Genomic DNA, 19,595 nt, shown 5'->3' with positions numbered 1-19,595 from the left:
ACTTGTTTTTACTTGACATCACCTATAAAAACATCTAGAAATCTCAATAAATACATTTACATCCTCAAAAATCCTCAAATCACTCTAAGAACCTAAAATCTATTCGAATAAAAACAACCCTAACTACTTTTTATGGCATTTCATACGGTATACTTAAAAAATAATGTAACTCTGATTTTTTGGGTTCGAGTCCTCGAGAGGAGAACCCAGGAACAAGGGCAGCATAGCAAATTTCACATAGCAACAAAATTCAATTCAATGCTAGTTGAAAAATATTGCTACAGCTAGATAAAAATATCCTTAGCGCATGGAAGATACCTAATAAACAATCTGTAGCATCATAACAAATTCATTTCAGAGTTTCAAACTCCGCTGGCCTTCCCCTTACTACTAGCTAAATTCATACGGATCCATGACTTTTCAGTCATAAAATGAAAGAGCCAACTAACAAAAGTTCTGGACTAGAAATTTTACACCTGAGTACACATGATAAGGCAATAGGTCTCTACACTTATGTCCTCCAAAAAACAGACCAGCTATTGTCATACCACAGCTTCCTCATATTTCTCATTCTGCCATGGCATCCACAGAAATTTCAGCAGCTGGCTTAGGCTTTGTTTTGCTCTTACCTATGAATTGAGAAGCAAAAGAGCACGGGTCACAGAATTACACAACATCAAAGTATGAAAATAATAAATGACCACAAAGTGCAAGATCACTCGGCATCAGCAATATGCAGCTTCGATTGCCAAACAGAGACTTACCTTTGCGCTTCAATTGCTTAAGCTTCAGGCCCTTCTTGTTAAATTTTGCTGGTGTCCTCTTGACATCTTTGGACGTGCCCTCACCTGAGAAATTAACTTGCATCAGCTTTATTATAATATCCTAAGTAGAAACCAATGCAAGCTTGAAGTCAGTAACACTTGCAAAAGCTTCAATATAGTTTCAATTAAATTAACATGCCATGGTTCAAATATTGCTACAAAAAAAATTACAGATCACGTGGCAATAACTACAACACTTGTCAAGGGATTTTTAACAACTATGCTCTGCAGGTCCAGACGGAAACTTGACTTTATCCAGAATGGTAAATGTGGAGAAGCGTTCACTTATAAAACAGTGCAGGTGCTGAGAATCCCCAGTCCAATATTTTCTCGTATTGTTATAAAGCCAAATTTACCCCACAAGAATAGGAATTCTTAGGAATATCTTTGTTTTCTTTGTTTTTTTTTTTTTTAAGAATGGAATATCTAAATTGCTTTTACGGGTAGCCAACATTGATATCAAAATTTTCCTATGTTTCTAATGGTATTTTACTTCCATGTAAATTTCAACATCCCAATAAGTAATTACGAGCTATGACCAGAAAACTTTTAAATAGCTTCTAAAACCTGAAAAGGGATTGTATTGCCCTCATTGTATGGTTTTATCATTACGGATTAAAATAAATGGCCTAACTCTTAACAAGATTTAATTTCAAAAACTTCCATCTGACTAGCATAATTTTATTGTTATTTTATCCTCTTCCATCCAGTCTATTGTTCCTGGCTTTTGACAAAATAAAAATACACTGGTTGCTGAAGCACAGACACTACTTTACAAAAATTTACATCAAGACAACAAAACTATTGTATGGTAAAAATTCCCACTAGAACCTAAACCCACTAAAACCCTCTAAATTTGTTTTTCACCTAACACCCCCAGTAAATAAATAACTCGGTAGCAATATCATAGCCCCATAGGTTGTTAAGCCAGTGGTGGCTTTAAATCTGCAGACAAGAACGGAAAGGAAGCACGTAAAATCATTAAATACCGAAAAGAAAATGCTTTGATTATGCGCGCAGAAGATACAATCAACTTCTTGAAAAAAAGTATAATTTGCTTTGCTTCGAAAAATGCATAATCATCAAATATCATCTGTTCGCTTTTCTCGGTCGATACTAATTGTAATCAAAATGTCAAAAAACATTACCACTAATTCCAGTTCCTTCAACTTGAAGGAGTAATTAACTATAAAAAAAATCAATATCACACAAAACTCAAAAAAGAAGAAAAACCTTGCGCAAAAGTCATTTCGACGTCTTGCATAGTGACCAAACCCTTGTCTACAGCCTCCTTCTGCTCCTGCAAATAATCACAAGAAAAAAACAAAAATCCAAACTATACAGAGAGAGTTGTTGAGAGTAATTGAAGAAAACGGAAAGAACAGGAAAACATACTCGCCGCCAATTTTTTAAGAGCTTGCGCTTGCGCTTTCCAGAGACGGAGTGGGGCTGAGGTCTGATCTTAAGCTTTTTAGTTAATGGGTCTCCGTGTATTGCTCTTTTGCTCTCGGCTATTTGTGCTCTTCTTATCTTCTGCAGTACATTGAACTTCGCCATCTGATCCCTCTTTCCCTCTCCAGACCTAACCCAACCCTACTCAAACGCTCCGATATTTTCTTTTTATATATTTATTTTATGGGCTTCTGACCTGCGGTATTCCTCGGCCTGATTTTTTTTGGTTGATCCGATTTCTTTGTGCTTAATATGCTTTTAATATGACCTGTTTTATTGTTAAACTATATATTTAATACTTCTCTTTTAAAACCAACCAAAAAAAATTAATTAATTCCATGGTTAATAATTGAGTATTCAAATCTCGTATAATAACTCCCTTACATTAAAAGAAAAGATAACATACGTAGGGTTTTTTCACGACAAGTATATTTTTATTTATTGTAAATTAAAATAGTAAAATAATGATTTTACTCTTAACAAAACTCTCAGGTAATTGCTTTTTAGGAGTAAAATGGTATTTTTTACTTGGTCAATTTACTGTTTGATAATTGTTTAGGGGTTTTATTGTCTTTTATCATTTTTATGTACATTAAAATAACATAGCTATTCTTAAAATCAAAAAATAATTTAACTCTAGTAAATGGTCTTTTTGGGTATTTCACATTCTAATATACAATAAAATTACAAATTTAACCTTGAAGATAAAAATAGTAAGGCATTGACATAGGGTATCATTGTCTTTTCAAATTGATTTTTTTATTATTATATATATTCAGATTTTGGTGTAAAAATCACCTCTTTGCTAGTTTTACACTAACAAACATGCGTTCAATACGACTATTGGATCATGCTAAAATTTTACTAGTAAACTTCTGACACATTACTCTACATTAGGTTAAAATCTTAGGTCAATCGGAGTTCAGAAAGACCTTGTAATAATGCTGGAGTTAAAGTAAAATAACATATAAACAATAAATAAGGGTAAAATTGGAATTGAGCCAAAAACCCTTCCCTTCCCCTTTAAAAACTGGCGTGCAGCTATGAAGGAAGGAAGAGAGAGGTTGAGAGTCTTAGGGGAAAAGAAAAGGAGAGAGAGAGAGATGGCTGGAGAAAGAGAAAAGGAGAGAAGCTTGGAGGAGGAAGGAGAAATTGGAAACATCAGTTTGCTAAGGAAAGGTTTAAACATCCATCTTGATTGGTAATGGACCTTTAAACCTTAATGCTTTCATTAATTTAAGTGGTTAGCATGTTAGTGCTAAATTTAAAATTCTTACTTAATTAGGTTTTTAAATGATTTTTGGGGAATTACAAATTACTTGTGAAATCATGTAAATGGGCTAGAATAACTTAAGAATTATGTGAAATTGTTTGTTATTGAAGTAGGAAACTTGGTGAATTAATGGTCAAAAGAGCCGGCCAAGTAAGAAATAATGGAAGGATGAATTTAAATGGGTTTAATATTTATGATTGTGTATATTTATGAATTGTAACATAATTCATATGATTATTGAAATGGAATTAAATATTGAAATTGAATATGGTTGAATGATCCATGTACTTTGATGAAGGAATGTTGTGATCACACAATTATAACGTTAATTTTTAATATGATTGGGTTGTGGTTTAAAATATATGTAATTAGTCATAAATTAAAGGAAATTGAGACAAATTACAAAGAAGAAAACTTCGTATTATGTTAAGTCAAAGGTCGACCATGATGGGATGAAAATGAGAAGTTGAAATGGAATTTTCAATACGGGTTGAATGGGTGACGATGATGAAATCTTTATTGGTACAAGAGAGGTTGCGGTATTAGGAAAGCATTATGGAATCACGATTAAAGCTCAAACAACAGGTAGGTGCCTAACACCTATAAATTGTTAAATTATTGCATTGTTAATATTGTTAGAATTTACTCATTATGTATTGTGTGCCAATATGTAAAATAAATAAAGGAGTGAATAAAGGAGGGAAAGAAAGAACCTATATGAATAACCTGATTAGCTGCTCCTGGAATAGAAGTTAATAATGCCAAGGGGCTCTTGACATTAATCTTAATGAATAATAAATTAAAGTATCTCAAATGATTTGATTAGCTATTTTGAGTTTTGATAGCTAATGATATCAATGAATTATATTGATATTGACATTTATATGAAACCTGATTACCTACTTCTGGAATAAAGGTTAATGATGTCAAGGGATTCTTGAAATCTACATTACCGATTGACGAATTAAAGTACCTGAAAGGAATTAATTTGTTATTCCAAGTTCGAATAGCTAATGATATCAATGGTTCATATTGATATCAGCATCACTTTGAATTAGATTAGTTGATCTCTAGTAAGGGAGACTAATAATGCTAATAAGATTTATTAGCATTGGCATAACCCAAAAGGATTGGAAGAACAAAAATGAAGTTGATTAGCTATTCCCGGGAAATAGAGAAAGCTAATGATATCAAAGAAATACCTTGACATCGGCATTATCGATTGATGAATTAAAGTACCTAAAAGGAATGGATTAGCTATTTTGAGTTCAGATAGCTAGTGATATTAATGGGTCATATTGATATTGACATTACCTCGAATTTGATTAGTCGATCCCGAGTAAGGGAGAGTAATGGTGCTAATGAGATTTATTAGTATCGATATAACCCAAAGGATTGAGAGAACGAAAATGAACTTGATTCGATGTTCTTGGGAAATAGGGAAAGCTGATGATATAAAAGGGGTACTTTGACATCAACATACTTCCAAAATTTGGATTAAATATCTAAGGAATGATAGCAAATAATACTAATGATTTGGTATTAACATACTCTTGATTGATCATTCTTAAAGTGATGTGAAATGTTATTTATTAGTAATTGATGTTGACGTTACGAATATTGTTCAAGTTCTAGAAGATTGAGGATAATATAAGGAGTATGGGAGAAAATGCAATAAGAGGAAATCAATATTTGTGGAATAATATTTTAAGTGCTGGTTTGAAACAAGAAAAGGCAATGTAGTGATATTTTTCAATGTAATAGTTATTATTTATAGTTGTTTCATTACTTATAATGATTTGTTGCATTCTTCAGGGACATCTTATTCGCGTCAAAACTAGTCCTCATCCAATTTTACTTTTATTATCAGAGACCAGGTATAATATACATATACATATGTTGTAGTTTTAAATTTTCTTAAAATGCATAATTACTTGTGAGCATATTTATGTAGACTTTGGTAATATAATGAGTATCATTGGTGTGGTTTGAGATCCACAATGATTGGATTGGAAATGGAAAATGTGAATAAAAGTTGAGCAGGACAAATTTGATAAGTTGAGATCTCTCAGTACATGGGAAACTCTACCGGAATTTTGGTAAATTATCAATATATAAAAAATCCATGTTTTCATAAACATGTTTGCTTGTTTGTCCTAGTAATTGAGATTGTTACATGTATATTAAATAATGTTATTTGGAGATGTATAAAAACTTTAACTGAAGTATTTAACTGTTATTTATTATTATAATTTTAATTGTCTTGTATGTTAATTTTATCGTTTAATATGGAATTTTATAGAATGTTGGAAGATTGGTTATGGTTAATGAGGTAGTTGTGTGGTTGTTATGGAGCCACGTTGGAATAAGATCTAGGATGATTGAATTGGATATACATCTTGAGAAAATTTATGAATGATTTATTTAAAGGGAAACCTTGCTGAAATTTCAGTAGCGATACAAATGATATTAAAAGAGTATAAATATGTCGCCAAATGTTGAAATTGAGATAGGCATTTTAAAAAAAAAACATAGTTGCTAAAGTAAATGAATTATTCATGAATGTTGAGAGGATTAAATAGATTAAAGAATCCACAATTAGATCAGAGTACGATCTATAGGTATTATTGGATTATTACATCCATAGTTAAGTCAACAACACTAGATGAGTATAAAATGAATTGCAAAATATTGGATACCAAAGATATTAAGCTATTGTTATTAAAGGTGAATCAAGGGTTGATATAGAGCTACAAATGCATCGTCAATTGTCAAGTTAGAAAAATATAAATTCATTATTTGGAACCTAAATGTGGTTATTGGATAGAGAAATTATGATAATTTCATAAAATCAATTGAATATTTAAAGATTTCAAAATAAGGAAATTTCAATATATTCAATTACTAATGGGTTTCTTGTTGGAATTAAATAACCACTCACCATTATAATAAAACGAACTATAAAGCTCAAAATTGAAGGAATTTGAATTAGAAAAGATGAGGACTATAATTGTATATCATGTAGGATGAAGGAAGAAAAACATAATGTTTTAGATAACTATTAAAAGAAATTATGAAGTTGTATGAAAGAAATGTATTTGAGAACAGGTCATAATGGAGTGATAAATTCTATAGTTGATTTAAGTATTCGGCTAATAGATATTCATATATATGAATTGATTTGTTGTGTTTAAGTTAATAAAAGTTCTAGTGGTAAATTTTATGGATAATATTGAGTAATGACTTATATTAATTATGTGTGTTGTAACCCATTTTTGGGTCCCCAAATAAATGAAATAAAATAAATAGCTAAAGGAAGTTAGAAAAATAACAGGAGGCAGAAGCGCTCAGCAAATGGTCAGAAAAATCGGTCAAGGAGGTTAAAAATACAAAGATTGGATTTTTGACAGTATATTCTTGAAGGATGAGAGCCATGTTGAGAAGGAAATTTGAATTTTGAGGAGAAAAGCCCAAGTTTGGATGTGTATAGACTTAATTGGATTTTTAATTGATTTTATAGGGGATTTGATTGCAAGAAAATTGATTTTTAAGTCAATTTAGGCTTTAATTGAAAGAAATTTAAGTTCTGGGGCCAAAATATAGTTTTTAGGAATTTATTGGGTCAAATCAGGGGTTTAATTGAATAAATATGGAAGTTTATTGATCAATTGAGGGCTTAATTGCATAAATCAGAGGCCAAGGACTAAAGTGAAAAACGCGACCAACTATGGGGGCGGAGATCGAATTTGGCAGGGATACAATTGAAATGAACAAGAAATGATAGAGGACTGATTTGAAGTTTGGCTCATTTAAATGAAACGGCCAGAACGGTGTCGTTTTGAACGACACTGTTCATCTTCCTCCTTCCCCCGTTGAACAACAACAGAAGACAAAAACCATTTTCAAAAACCGTCCCGCCTCTCTCTCCTCGTCCCCACCGAAGCCCCACACCTTTAGACCACCGAACGGGTCACTGGCCGACCAGCCGTTGTGTGATTGAAGGCGCACCTGCTCCATTTTTTCCTATAAATAGAGAGAGACCGAGGGGGAAGGGAGGGGAGTGAAGAAAAAGAACGTAGGAGAGAGAGGAGAGGGGGGGAAAACTTTTTGAAACGGAGAGAGGAAGAAGTTTAAAACGAGGAGAGTTTTGTTGAACGGAGGAGAAAGAGAGAGAGCACCCAAAAACAGTCCCCCTCTCGGCCATTCCCCTCTCTCGGCCATTTCTTCCCTGCACCCGAAACAGCCTTCTCTGTCAACGGAGCCCCAGACCGACCTCATTTTCTCCTCCATCCCAGCAGCGGCAGCAACACCAGGAGCCGCACCAACGCTGCCAACGCCCTCATCATCTCCTCTAGCCCAGCAGCAGCAACACCAGGAGGAAGAGCAGCAGCGGCAACACCAGGAGCAGTTGCAGTAACACGCCAACTGCACCAGCATTGCCAAACGCCACCACCATCCTGCCTCAGTTCATCACCTTCCTCCCACCCGGCGTTGCTGCTTGAAGAAAAAGGGAGCGCCTGCCTCGCGAGCAGCAGGGGAAGAAGAAGAAGAAAACAACTGTTGTCATCGGGCGTCCTCTCCATTGCCACCAGCACCATCAAAGCTGCCAAACAACAGCAGAACCACCGCGAGAGGGAAGAGCACCGTGAGAAACAGAAGAAGAAAGGAGAAGCAGAGGAGAACAGAGTAAGGGAAAACACAGTGAAGAAAGGGAAGAAAAGCTCACCACCGTCCAAGCCATTCTCCGGTCAGCAACCGCCAGCAGCACCGCCTTCAGAGCCACCACAGGTCAGCCCTCTGCCCCTTATCTCATTTTACTGTTCATCTTCTTGCATGCGGAACGTGCACTGTGCACGTTCTGCAAGCAAGAAAATAATTAGCCGGTTACTGTACATGTGCACAGTAACCAGCTAATTAATTAACGGGTTGCTATGCGTGTACAGTACCCCCGGTTACTATGCGTGTACAGTACCCCGATGTACAGTGACCCCGTTTACTGTTGTTTTGGGCTGGAACCCCAGCCCAGCCCATGCTGCTGGGCTGAGTCCAGCCCAGCAGAAAGTAGACCCGTTTTATTTTGGGCCGATTTCGGCCCAGTCTCCTTTCGGGCCGGGTCTGGCCCGTTCGAACAAAAAATTCTTTAAAAATTATTTCAAAAAAAATGTGATTTTCTCTAAATTTATTACTGTATTTTGATCAATATCGGTTTGTATTTTTATACTGTAAAGATACAAATCCGATATTAAAATACCCGGTTTTTGTCAAGTCTTCAAAAAAAAATGTTTTGTTTTCATGCATACGGCCTAGTCTCTCCAACATATATATATAAATATTATAACATCATATTTTCACACAACAAAGGAAATTTCAAAAACAATATATGTATTAACATGCATTTTGGCTTTAATAACCAGTTTATTCAAGCCATGAGAACTAGGCCAATATTTCAAAAATTCTAAAAAATCTTTTTGTCCTCTTTTAGTATATGGGATTACAAATTTATATGTAAAACATATTCCTGATGTTAAAAATATGATTTTTACATAGACGTTAGAACGGTTAGGTTTTTACCCGATAAGATAAGGACCTCCTTATTGAGGAGGACTTTTCTTGAACCATGGACGGACCAACAACTAGGAAACACAACGAAAACACCTTAAATTTTATCAGACAATAAAACGATGCAGCTTACCTTAGGTAGGGCGTATTTGGGGTGCTAATACCTTCCCTTTACGCAACCAGTCCCCGTACCCGATCTCTGAGACCAGTTAGGGTTCCTAGTGACCAAAATACTAGGTGGCGACTCCCACACCATTTTTCACTGCTAAGAGACAAAGAATTCCTTGTCTCCCCAGATTTACCAGATATATATATCCCCCCATACATTTGAGGGTGGACGATCGCCACGACGTCGCTCACGTGCGACAATGTGGTACATTTATTTTTCCTTGAAAATCTCAATTTCTTTTAGAGTGTCACCGATGAAATGATTCTTATATTTTCAAATGATTACCTTAACAACAAATTATATGTATGTAATTTAATAAGTGTTGTAATTAGAAATGTGTGGAAATGAATTTTATACCATTATAGTAATTGATGAAATTGTTGAAAGGTGAGTTGAGATTGCTATTATTATTTTTATTATAAAATAGATTACTTGAATTTTATGTACATGATCAAAGGATTTAAGTATAAATACGCGGGAAAGTGCATGGTGTTACAGTAAAAACCCTAATTTTTAATTTCCAAGATTAAATATACACATTAATATAGAGTTAGCCATGAATTTGTTTTATTATTCTATTAAAAATCCAACAACATTTTTCCTATTTGGTAACATTACTAAATTATAGATATCATCAATTATTATATCAATCATCTTCTATCACACAATCTAATCATCGTGGATATTTTTCCAGTGATCACCACAATCTTAAATAAATTATATCCATTATCGTATTCCATTTATACTCATTACATGGCACAAAATAGTTACATTGTATTATTAATTATTTTTCAAAAATAGAAAAAATATAACAACAAGTGAAGGAAAAATATAAAAATATCACATTTTATCTAACTAAAAGGTATTAACTAATAAATTACATGTCACCACATATAAACTAGAAAGTTATTCGTAAGTTCAACATTTATAATGTCATTAATTTACTAAGTTTTAAGATTTCAATACAATAATCCAAAATGAATTTATATTACTACCTAACTATAACAAAAGGTAGATATTGTCATTAATTTACTAAATTTTAATACTTCAATACAATAATCCAAAATGAAGTTATAGTACTTCCTAACTATAACAAAAAGAGGTCAAAAGAATAATTTGCTCTAACATGAAGCATATATATAATTAATTTAACAAAAATATTGGCCTTAGAAAATATTTACTAAAATAATTGTATATCCCATTGGTCACTAATTATTCTCAATCTTAGAATTGTCACTAATTATTCTCAATCTTAGAATTAATCAATGTTTCACTTATTATTATATCCCAACAAAACCCCTTTCTATTATCATTTTATATCGATATCAATACTCATTATGCCATTGATTATTATACTTGGTAATTTATATGTGCTGACAACAATATTAATTGTTATCATTATTTATCATTTCTCACGTAATAATTCAATTTATACCGATATCAATACCCATGATTTATTAATTACCCTCACCTGGTAATTAATCCATACCGATAATGTTATTCATTATTATCAATAGTAACCTTTTCTCGAGTGACTAATAAATTTATCCGATAACAATATCCACGATATCATTAATTACCCTCACCTGGTAATTAATACATGTCGGCAACGATATTCATCGTTATCATTAATCACCTTTTCTCAAGTGACTAGTTAATTTATGACGATATCAATACCCATGATATCATTAATTACCCTCACATGGTAATTAATACATGTCGGCAACGATATTCATCGTTATCATTAATCACCTTTTCTCGAGTGACTAGTCAATTTATGACGATATCAATACCCATGATATCATTAATTACCCTCACCTGGTAATTAATAGATGTCGGCAACGATATTCATCGTTATCATTAATCATCTTTTCTCGAGTGACTAGTCAATATATGACGATATCAATACCCATGATATCATTAATTACTTTCACCTAGTAATTAATCCATGCTGGCAATCATATTCATTGTTATCATTAGTCACATTTTTCTAAGTGACTAATCAATTTATGTTGATATTAGCTAATCCTCTTTGCTGATATTATTGGTCCCCCTTCTTGGATGATCGATCACATTTTGCTAATATCGAGGCTTTCAATATCATTAGTTGACTTTCCATCCTATTAATCCTTTCATGTCGACATTGATCCAACCAATGTCAATAGTTTCTAATTCCTAAAACATCCAATCAAAATCATGCTAATATTTACAGTGCTACTATCATTTATCATTCTTACTTTAAATGACAAATTAATTCTATACTTTCTTTTTTGTAAATTATTTTCTTTTATCATGAAGATTTTATTATTGTCGATATTAATTTTGCTAATATCATTGGTCTATAAGTTCTTGGATGACTAATCAAATTTTCTTCTTTCACGTTCACTTTATTTATCAATTTTCTATGCAATTTATTCTTTGAAATTCATTTAATACAGAACAATAAATAACCGAAAAGAAAAAATGCATTGCTAAATTATTTATTTTAGGCACCGATGTACCAACTTGTTACATGTGAAGGTCTTACACCCTTGTCTATGACTTTCCTGTAGTGATGTCCCCTTGAATACCATAACCAATACTATAAATATTCCTATAAACATAATTAGGGACCCTATATTGCCCTGCTTTTTATCCAATAAGTTTTCAACAATTTCCAATGGGTGACTTCATTCATATTCACATTTCTTATATATATTCACAAATTCACAATTTCTAGATTTTTCTTACAATAAGTATCCAATGTCACATTTAAAACTTCCATACATACATACATAAGTTTCCAATAAGTAAAACACTATAATTCTACATTTCTTGTTATAAATCTAATACTACAAAATAATTTACAATTTATAAACTTTATTACTAATTTTTCAAATTTTGTCCCAAATTCTACACTTGGTCGCCCTAAGGGATTTTCCTTTTTTTTTTCATCATTAAGTATCCAATTTCAACCTATTCAATTATAATTAGCTCAATTAAACCCATAAACCCATCAATTTTATCAGAAACTTAAACAAAGTTCCCTCCTCCTACTCCCTTTCTCTAGTTAAACATGCATTCTTAGAAGGGAATGGCTTTTCCTTCAAATTTGTACAATTTTTCAACTTACCCTATCTTTATTCATGCTTCTAAACTTGATTCTAACAAGAAAAATATATCCTTACAATTATAACAACCATAAAAAATTATTTTTCTACAATGCACAAACATCACTTTAAACCTTAATATGCTAAGTTTTCAAAAACAAACACAATAAATGTTGTTCTTACTTTAAAACAACAAAGAATCAAAGAGAGATTTGAAAGAAATTCAAGCTTCTTTTCACTTTTGCTTTTCTCTCTCTTTAGCACCAAATTTTCTATTCCAAGCTTTTAAACCCTTTAAAATCACTCATTTCCCCTCTTTTGTCACTCTCTAGCCCTTTTGATTTCCTTAAACCACTACTCTTTAAGAGATTTATCAAGAAACTTGAAGGAAAAAAATTCAAAAACCCTAACTCCCATTCTCTAACCAAGTTGTCAGCCTTAAGGAGAGAAAAAAAGGGTATTTATACTCTTTATTTTGCCTATTTACAAATTAAACACCGAGGATTTTAATGTCCTTTATTTTTCTCCCCGTTCATTTAACAAATTTTAATATAACGCCCAACTTTCTTATTGTTTAATCCACTTTTTAATATCCACTTAAATAATTACCATTGAAAATATTTTCCAATTTTTTACACTACTTTATTTATTTCTCTTATTTATTATATTTTTATTTTAGAGTGGGGGTTTGCATTAATTTATTTAGCTACTTTTAGAAGGTTTTGTGGAGGGAATTATGAAAACAATTGTTATTTTCTACTATTTATCATCTACAAATAGATAGTCAAACTAATGTAATTGATATGACTTATACATTGTTAAGAACTATAATTCAAAAGAATTTGAGAAGTCAGGAAGATTGTCTATCATTTATTGAATTTGCTTGTAATAAGAGTATGCATTCTACTACTGATTATTCTCCTTTTGATATTGTTTATGACTTTAATAATTTGACTTCTTTGGATTTGTTTTTTTTACCTATTGATGAAATGGTTATTTTTTATGACAATAAAAAAGCACGAGTTGTAAAGGCTCTCTATGAGAATATGAGGCGACAAATACAAAAAACAAAAGATGAGTAATATACATTCAAAGCTAACAAAGACCTAACCTATAGAATACGCCTAATTATTTCACAATGATGAGCTAACTAATTTCAGCATTAGAGGCAGTTTCGGGTTTATTTTTTCAAATGCATAGTTTTACTCTAACAAACATAATTTTTTATTTGACTATTGGATCGAGCTGAAGTTTTACCAGAAGTTTACAAAGGTCTTATTCAATACTGGTTAAAATTTCAAGGAAATCGAACATTGGTAAGGTCTTGCAATAAGATCCAAAAGCTACTGTGTGAGGATTGTATTAGTTTTCTAGTTGATTTAGGATTCTTTTTCCTATTTTATTTAGAAATCTTTTATTATTTTTCCAATATTACTTAAGACATTTTCACTTATTATAAATAGAGTTATTTAGCTTGTATTTAGAGGGGTTTTTTTTACAGACTTTGATTTTAGCAATTATTATTGTGTGTGAGAGGTTTTGCTCATACTTTTTGGTTCTTCATTAAACTACTCTGACTTATCAAAACATTAATCAGGCTTCATTGCATCTTCTATACTTCTCATTCATGTCTCTTTATAGGTGTTGAGTGGGGGTTCGATTACTTATAATATTGGTATGTCGGTATAAGTTATTATTGTGTCAAGCTTAATTCCATAATTGATCTTAGCTTTCTTAGGATGTGTCGATTTGACTATGGGTTTTTGAATCTATATATTCATGAGGTTCACATCAATACTAAAATTAGTAAAATGAGCTTGGAAATTTCATGGTATGGTAATAATTTCTAGAAGATTTAATGGAAAGAGGATGCGACCTTTCATCTTTTTTAAAAAATTAATAAAGCAAATGACGTGTGTTTTCTTGCCTAGATTCTAATCTACCTAAAAAGGTGACTAGAAAATCAAGCTTGAGTTTAGTTTTTTTAGACCTAAAAAACCATTGTCAACCTATTTTCATCTAAAAAAGCCTAATAAAAACCCTTACAATCTCAATAAACCAATTTCTCAACTCAAAATACCCTTAAATCAATCCAAAACACAAAATTAGGCAAAACAAATCTTTCTCAACCCCAATATACTTTTTTGACAAAATAAAGGATAAAAAAAATCTCAATTGAACTCTTCTTGTAAAATAAAACTCGTTGACAACAAGATTATGTTTTTTGAAACATGGTCAACCGATAATTTTTCTTGCTTTCACTATTTTTCAATGATTTTGTCTATCCTCCCTCAAACTTAGGGACTAAAAATAAACAAAATAATATTTTGGACCAAAGCTATAATTTTAAAAACTAAAGGGACTATAAAAGAAGTAAAAGAAAAATAGGTTAATCAAAAAGTACTTGTGTGAATTTAATATTGGCCACTCATTTTTCTTTTGTTTTTGAATTTGGTCTTTTTTTTCTTTTGATAAAAACCTTTTAAGTCTCTAGAATATATGAAGATAAGAGACTAACAACTCTCAAAACACCCAAATCAACTCATAAAAGGATGTAATAAAAAACAAGGTTTGATGGCCAAAATGAAAAAAAAAAAGACATTGTTATAATTCTTATTGAAAGTTAAGAGTGGACGTTAAATATGTTTGTAGCAAAAACAAGAACTCTTTTAGTTTTCTTTATAATTATAATTTTAATTATGATTGTAATATAATTGTAATAGTTCAAATTTCATATCAATAAATTTATTCACAACACAAAATGATAATTTATCATTAAACAATTTATAGCATAACACTAGATCATTGGCTTCTGTTGTGTTGTGGATTGGATTAATTTTTTTAACATAAAAAAATATCCAAGAATTGTTAATTTGTTTTCTAATAAAAACAATAAATCTTAAACTCAAAATATGATATATATTGAACAACTTATTTTTTATATATTGCTAAAAACAAGGTTTGATGGCCAAAATGAAAAAAAAAAAAAAAAGACATTGTTATAATTCTTATTGAAAGTTAAGAGTGGACGTTAAATATGTTTGTAGCAAAAACAAGAACTCTTTTAGTTTTCTTTATAATTATAATTTTAATTATGATTGTAATATAATTGTAATAGTTCAAATTTCATATCAATAAATTTATTCACAACACAAAATGATAATTTATCATTAAACAATTTATAGCATAACACTAGATCATTGGCTTCTGTTGTGTTGTGGATTGGATTAATTTTTTTAACATAAAAAAATATCCAAGAATTGTTAATTTGTTTTCTAATAAAAACAATAAATCTTAAACTCAAAATATGATATATATTGAACAACTTATTTTTTATATATTGCTAAAAACAAGGTTTGATGGCCAAAATGAAAAAAAAAAAAAAGACATTGTTATAATTCTTATTGAAAGTTAAGAGTGGACGTTAAATATGTTTGTAGCAAAAACAAGAACTCTTTTAGTTTTCTTTATAATTATAATTTTAATTATGATTGTAATATAATTGTAATAGTTCAAATTTCATATCAATAAATTTATTCACAACACAAAATGATAATTTATCATTAAACAATTTATAGCATAACACTAGATCATTGGCTTCTGTTGTGTTGTGGATTGGATTAATTTTTTTAACATAAAAAAATATCCAAGAATTGTTAATTTGTTTTCTAATAAAAACAATAAATCTTAAACTCAAAATATGATATATATTGAACAACTTATTTTTTATATATTGCTACGGCGACATATTGGATGATATTGTTTTATCAAATATTGAGATCACGACATATTACTTTGACCCGGGTCATAAGACCATAACAAACCTTATAGAAAATCAAATAAAGATAAACTATGAAGACCAATTCTTAATCAACCCAATTTTAAATGATATATATATTATAAAAAGAGGACAAAAAAGTCAAAATAAGTTAATCTGTCAATTCAGCAATCAAGTCATCAGATCGAGATAATATCATAGAAAACAAATAAAAAAAAACTACAAAGCCTAATTTTCTCAATGTTCAAGGACATAATTGAAAAAAATCAATTAAAAAAACAAAAAAACAACCCAGGTCATCGAGGGCTAACTTGTTAAACCCATGACCTAGGTTAACCCTATTAAAAAAAAAAACCTATTTGCAAATAAAATCAAATTACAAAGCCCAATTAAAAAAAATATAAGTTAAAAAAACCAAAAAATGAACAAAATCAACCCTGATCAACTTGTCAAACCCGCAATCCAGACTAAGAGATCAAGATAATTCCATAGAAAGCAAATAAAAAATGATTACAAAGCTTAATTTCTAACAAATCCAATGTTAAAGGATAAAATATAAAAAATATAAAAAGAGGTAAAAAAATGACCTGAATCAACTCGGGTTAACCTGTTAGACGCGTGACTTGGGTTTTAAGATCAAGATAAATATATTAAAAGCTAATAAAAAAATTATGAAATTGGAAAAAAAAACTAAAAAAAATGAGTCGTTGAATGATTAAATTGAAAAAAAAAACTAAAAAAAAAAAAAAAAAAAAAAACATTCCAAAAAAGTAGTGTTTCATGGATGTGGTTATAATAATTTGCCCACGCCTTTAATAATAACTAATTACTTAACCTACGCTATGCTACAACTTGTGTATTTTCTTTTCAATAAAAAATTGGATATACAGTCTTTATCGATGTTTTTTTTTACATAAAAGATTATAAGTGTAAATCAAAAAACTCAAGCAAGCATTTTAATAAATAAATCAAGAATCATCCATGTAAATAAATTAAAAGAAAACCATTAACAATAACTAAAAATAAAACTGGAAAAATCAAGAGACAAATATAAATTAAGATATTTGATCTTGCAACATGAAAATTTACTAGGTTGTGTTTATCGAATTTGTTTTATGAAAATCATTGTTTTTGTTCCACCAAATGATAAAAGAAACAGACACATACATTAATTTAATTGAATAAAACAAAAGAGAAGAAAAATATTATGCAAGACTGCACATATTAGAAATATCTTTTAAACATAAATATTTTTATTAATTAAAAATAATATTCATCTAAATAAAACATGAAAAAAACATTCATAGATGAATCAGAATAATATTTTTAAAAATTAAATACATACAAAATAATTAAGAGAAAAATTATATTAAAAAAGGTTAAATAAGCAAAATAAATGAAAATTAATTGAAACATAAGCTATATATGGCTCGACTTATAGCCCTAATATTTTTTTTAAAAAAACTAATGCGAACGATGAAATCAAAAAAGAAAATGAGTCCAAAAAAGGATGTCAACAGTATTAACTTTTCAAACTTGTGATCCGAATCACTAGACCAAAAGATTATGAATGGAAAAACCACAAAGTCCAATTCTTAATAAATCAAACGTTGAAGAATTAAACCAAGAAAAAATTCAATCACACAAAAAGATCAAAAACAAAAAAACACAAATAAAAAAATGAGGGTGAAAATCAAAACAAAAAATAAATTAGAGAGCAACCAATTTTTTTTTTATTGGAGGGTTAAATTGAAAAGAAAAATAAATTAAACAAAATAAAAAAAAATAAAAGAATGAGGACCAAATTAGAAAAAATAATACACCACAAACTTTGATTGAATGATGAAATTGTAAGCCAATAAAACTTTAACAAAAGAATAAAGGAAAAAAATTAGTAACCAAAAGAATATGGACCATATTGAAAGATATTATATATGAGAAATTACAATTGAATGAATAAATTAAAAATAAACAAAACTTTTATAAAAAGACCAAGAAAAAAATCAAAAGTCAAAAGAATAAGAAAAAAAATTGAAATACTCAAACAAAAGAGGACCAATGAGTACTTTTTTGGGGAGGAAAGAGAAAAACAAATGGTCATCAGCGACGAACCGTTCATCTGCCTCCTACACGGCCCCCCATACACACTGGAAGAGGAAGGGACATCAATTATAACGCCCGTCATGGATAACAGTATTCCAACATTAAACGTTGTCACACATGTCACCTGAACGGCGAGGGCGATGTCCACTTGTTAGTTCATGTGCCAACTATTTTTTTTTTAATATTTTATATTATTAAAATACAAAAACATCAATCATTGCTTCTAAATATAACAAAAACAAAAAAAAACAAAATAGAAAGATAAAATTCCCCTACAAGGCAATTTCAGTTTTCTTAACCTCAAGAGTGATTTCATCATTTTATTGTGCAGTAAAAATTAAAATTATGATAAAACCTCTTTAAATAATTTTTTCTTTATTATAGGGTTTCTTTGGTAGTTATATTACTCTAAAAAAAGAAGACAAAAAGACCTATGTACCCGCAATAAATTTGGAAAAGATACATGTCCCTATGAAAAGATCATAGAGATGAGAGCAAAATGAGAAAAACATTGCGTCTCGAATGTTTGTCCCAATTACTTGTAATAAGCGATGCTATGTGCTACCCAACGTAAAATGAGGACCAAATTCACCCATAAGCAATAATGACAGTTACAGTTGACCTCATAGCAAAGCTAAACTCTAATTAGATACGGCTTTACTCTCCACTAACTGAAATCATTCCCTTACTAATTTATAAAGTACAATATAACTTATAGTTCTTTTTAAAGAAGAGAATTTAAAATATTAAAAGAAATATTGTTATTTAAAACTAAGTTTAATACACTAATCAATCTTCAAATCTTGACAATGCGAAACTAATCAATCAATTCTTGCCACGTGATCACCATTTCCATTTGATATTATCGTCAATAAAAATTAATTAATTGTTGGTTGAAATAGTGCTCTTAGAAAAAAGGAACTTCATCATGAAAAATGATTGGAGTAAAAATTAGGTGCAAAACGTAAATGATTATTCTTTTTTACTTTGGCCCACACGTAAATGAGTTGCAATATTTATAATAAGAGTTTTCATGTGTCAAAATATGTATCCTCTTTTTATATAAACTCAATTTCTATCCAAAATCTTTTTCTACTCAAATTTCCATCCAAGACATTTTTAATTGTTTTCAAGTCTATTTGGAAGTGCGATTGTGATTGCTTTTCAAAGTGTTTTTCATGTCGAAATGCATCAAAATGATGTTTTTTTATTTTTTAAAAATTATTTTTAAAATCAGCGCATCAAAACGATCCAAAACACATTAAAAAATTAATTCTTAATAAAAACAATATTTGAATTTTTGGGAAATACAGTTTGCACCGCGTTCCCAAACAAAATCTAATTGGTA

General features: G+C 30.3%; 1 protein-coding gene across 1 annotated transcript; it reads right to left on the bottom strand.

The window, feature by feature from the left end:
* Positions 1-224: 224 nt before the first annotated feature.
* On the bottom strand, positions 225-2,436 carry LOC7453577 (uncharacterized). The gene is made up of 4 exons (XM_002325344.4): positions 2,220-2,436; positions 2,058-2,124; positions 765-848; positions 225-629 (listed from the first exon to the last, which is right to left on the bottom strand). Exons 1-4 carry the CDS (start codon positions 2,379-2,381, stop codon positions 568-570), a joined length of 375 nt encoding a protein of 124 aa, XP_002325380.3. The 5' UTR covers positions 2,382-2,436; the 3' UTR covers positions 225-567.
* Positions 2,437-19,595: the final 17,159 nt, after the last annotated feature.

Source organism: Populus trichocarpa, chromosome 19, assembly GCF_000002775.5.
Source record: "Populus trichocarpa isolate Nisqually-1 chromosome 19, P.trichocarpa_v4.1, whole genome shotgun sequence".
NCBI lineage: Eukaryota > Viridiplantae > Streptophyta > Magnoliopsida > Malpighiales > Salicaceae > Populus > Populus trichocarpa.
Note: the sequence above shows the minus strand (reverse complement) of the source record. Positions and strands in the feature narration are given on the sequence as shown.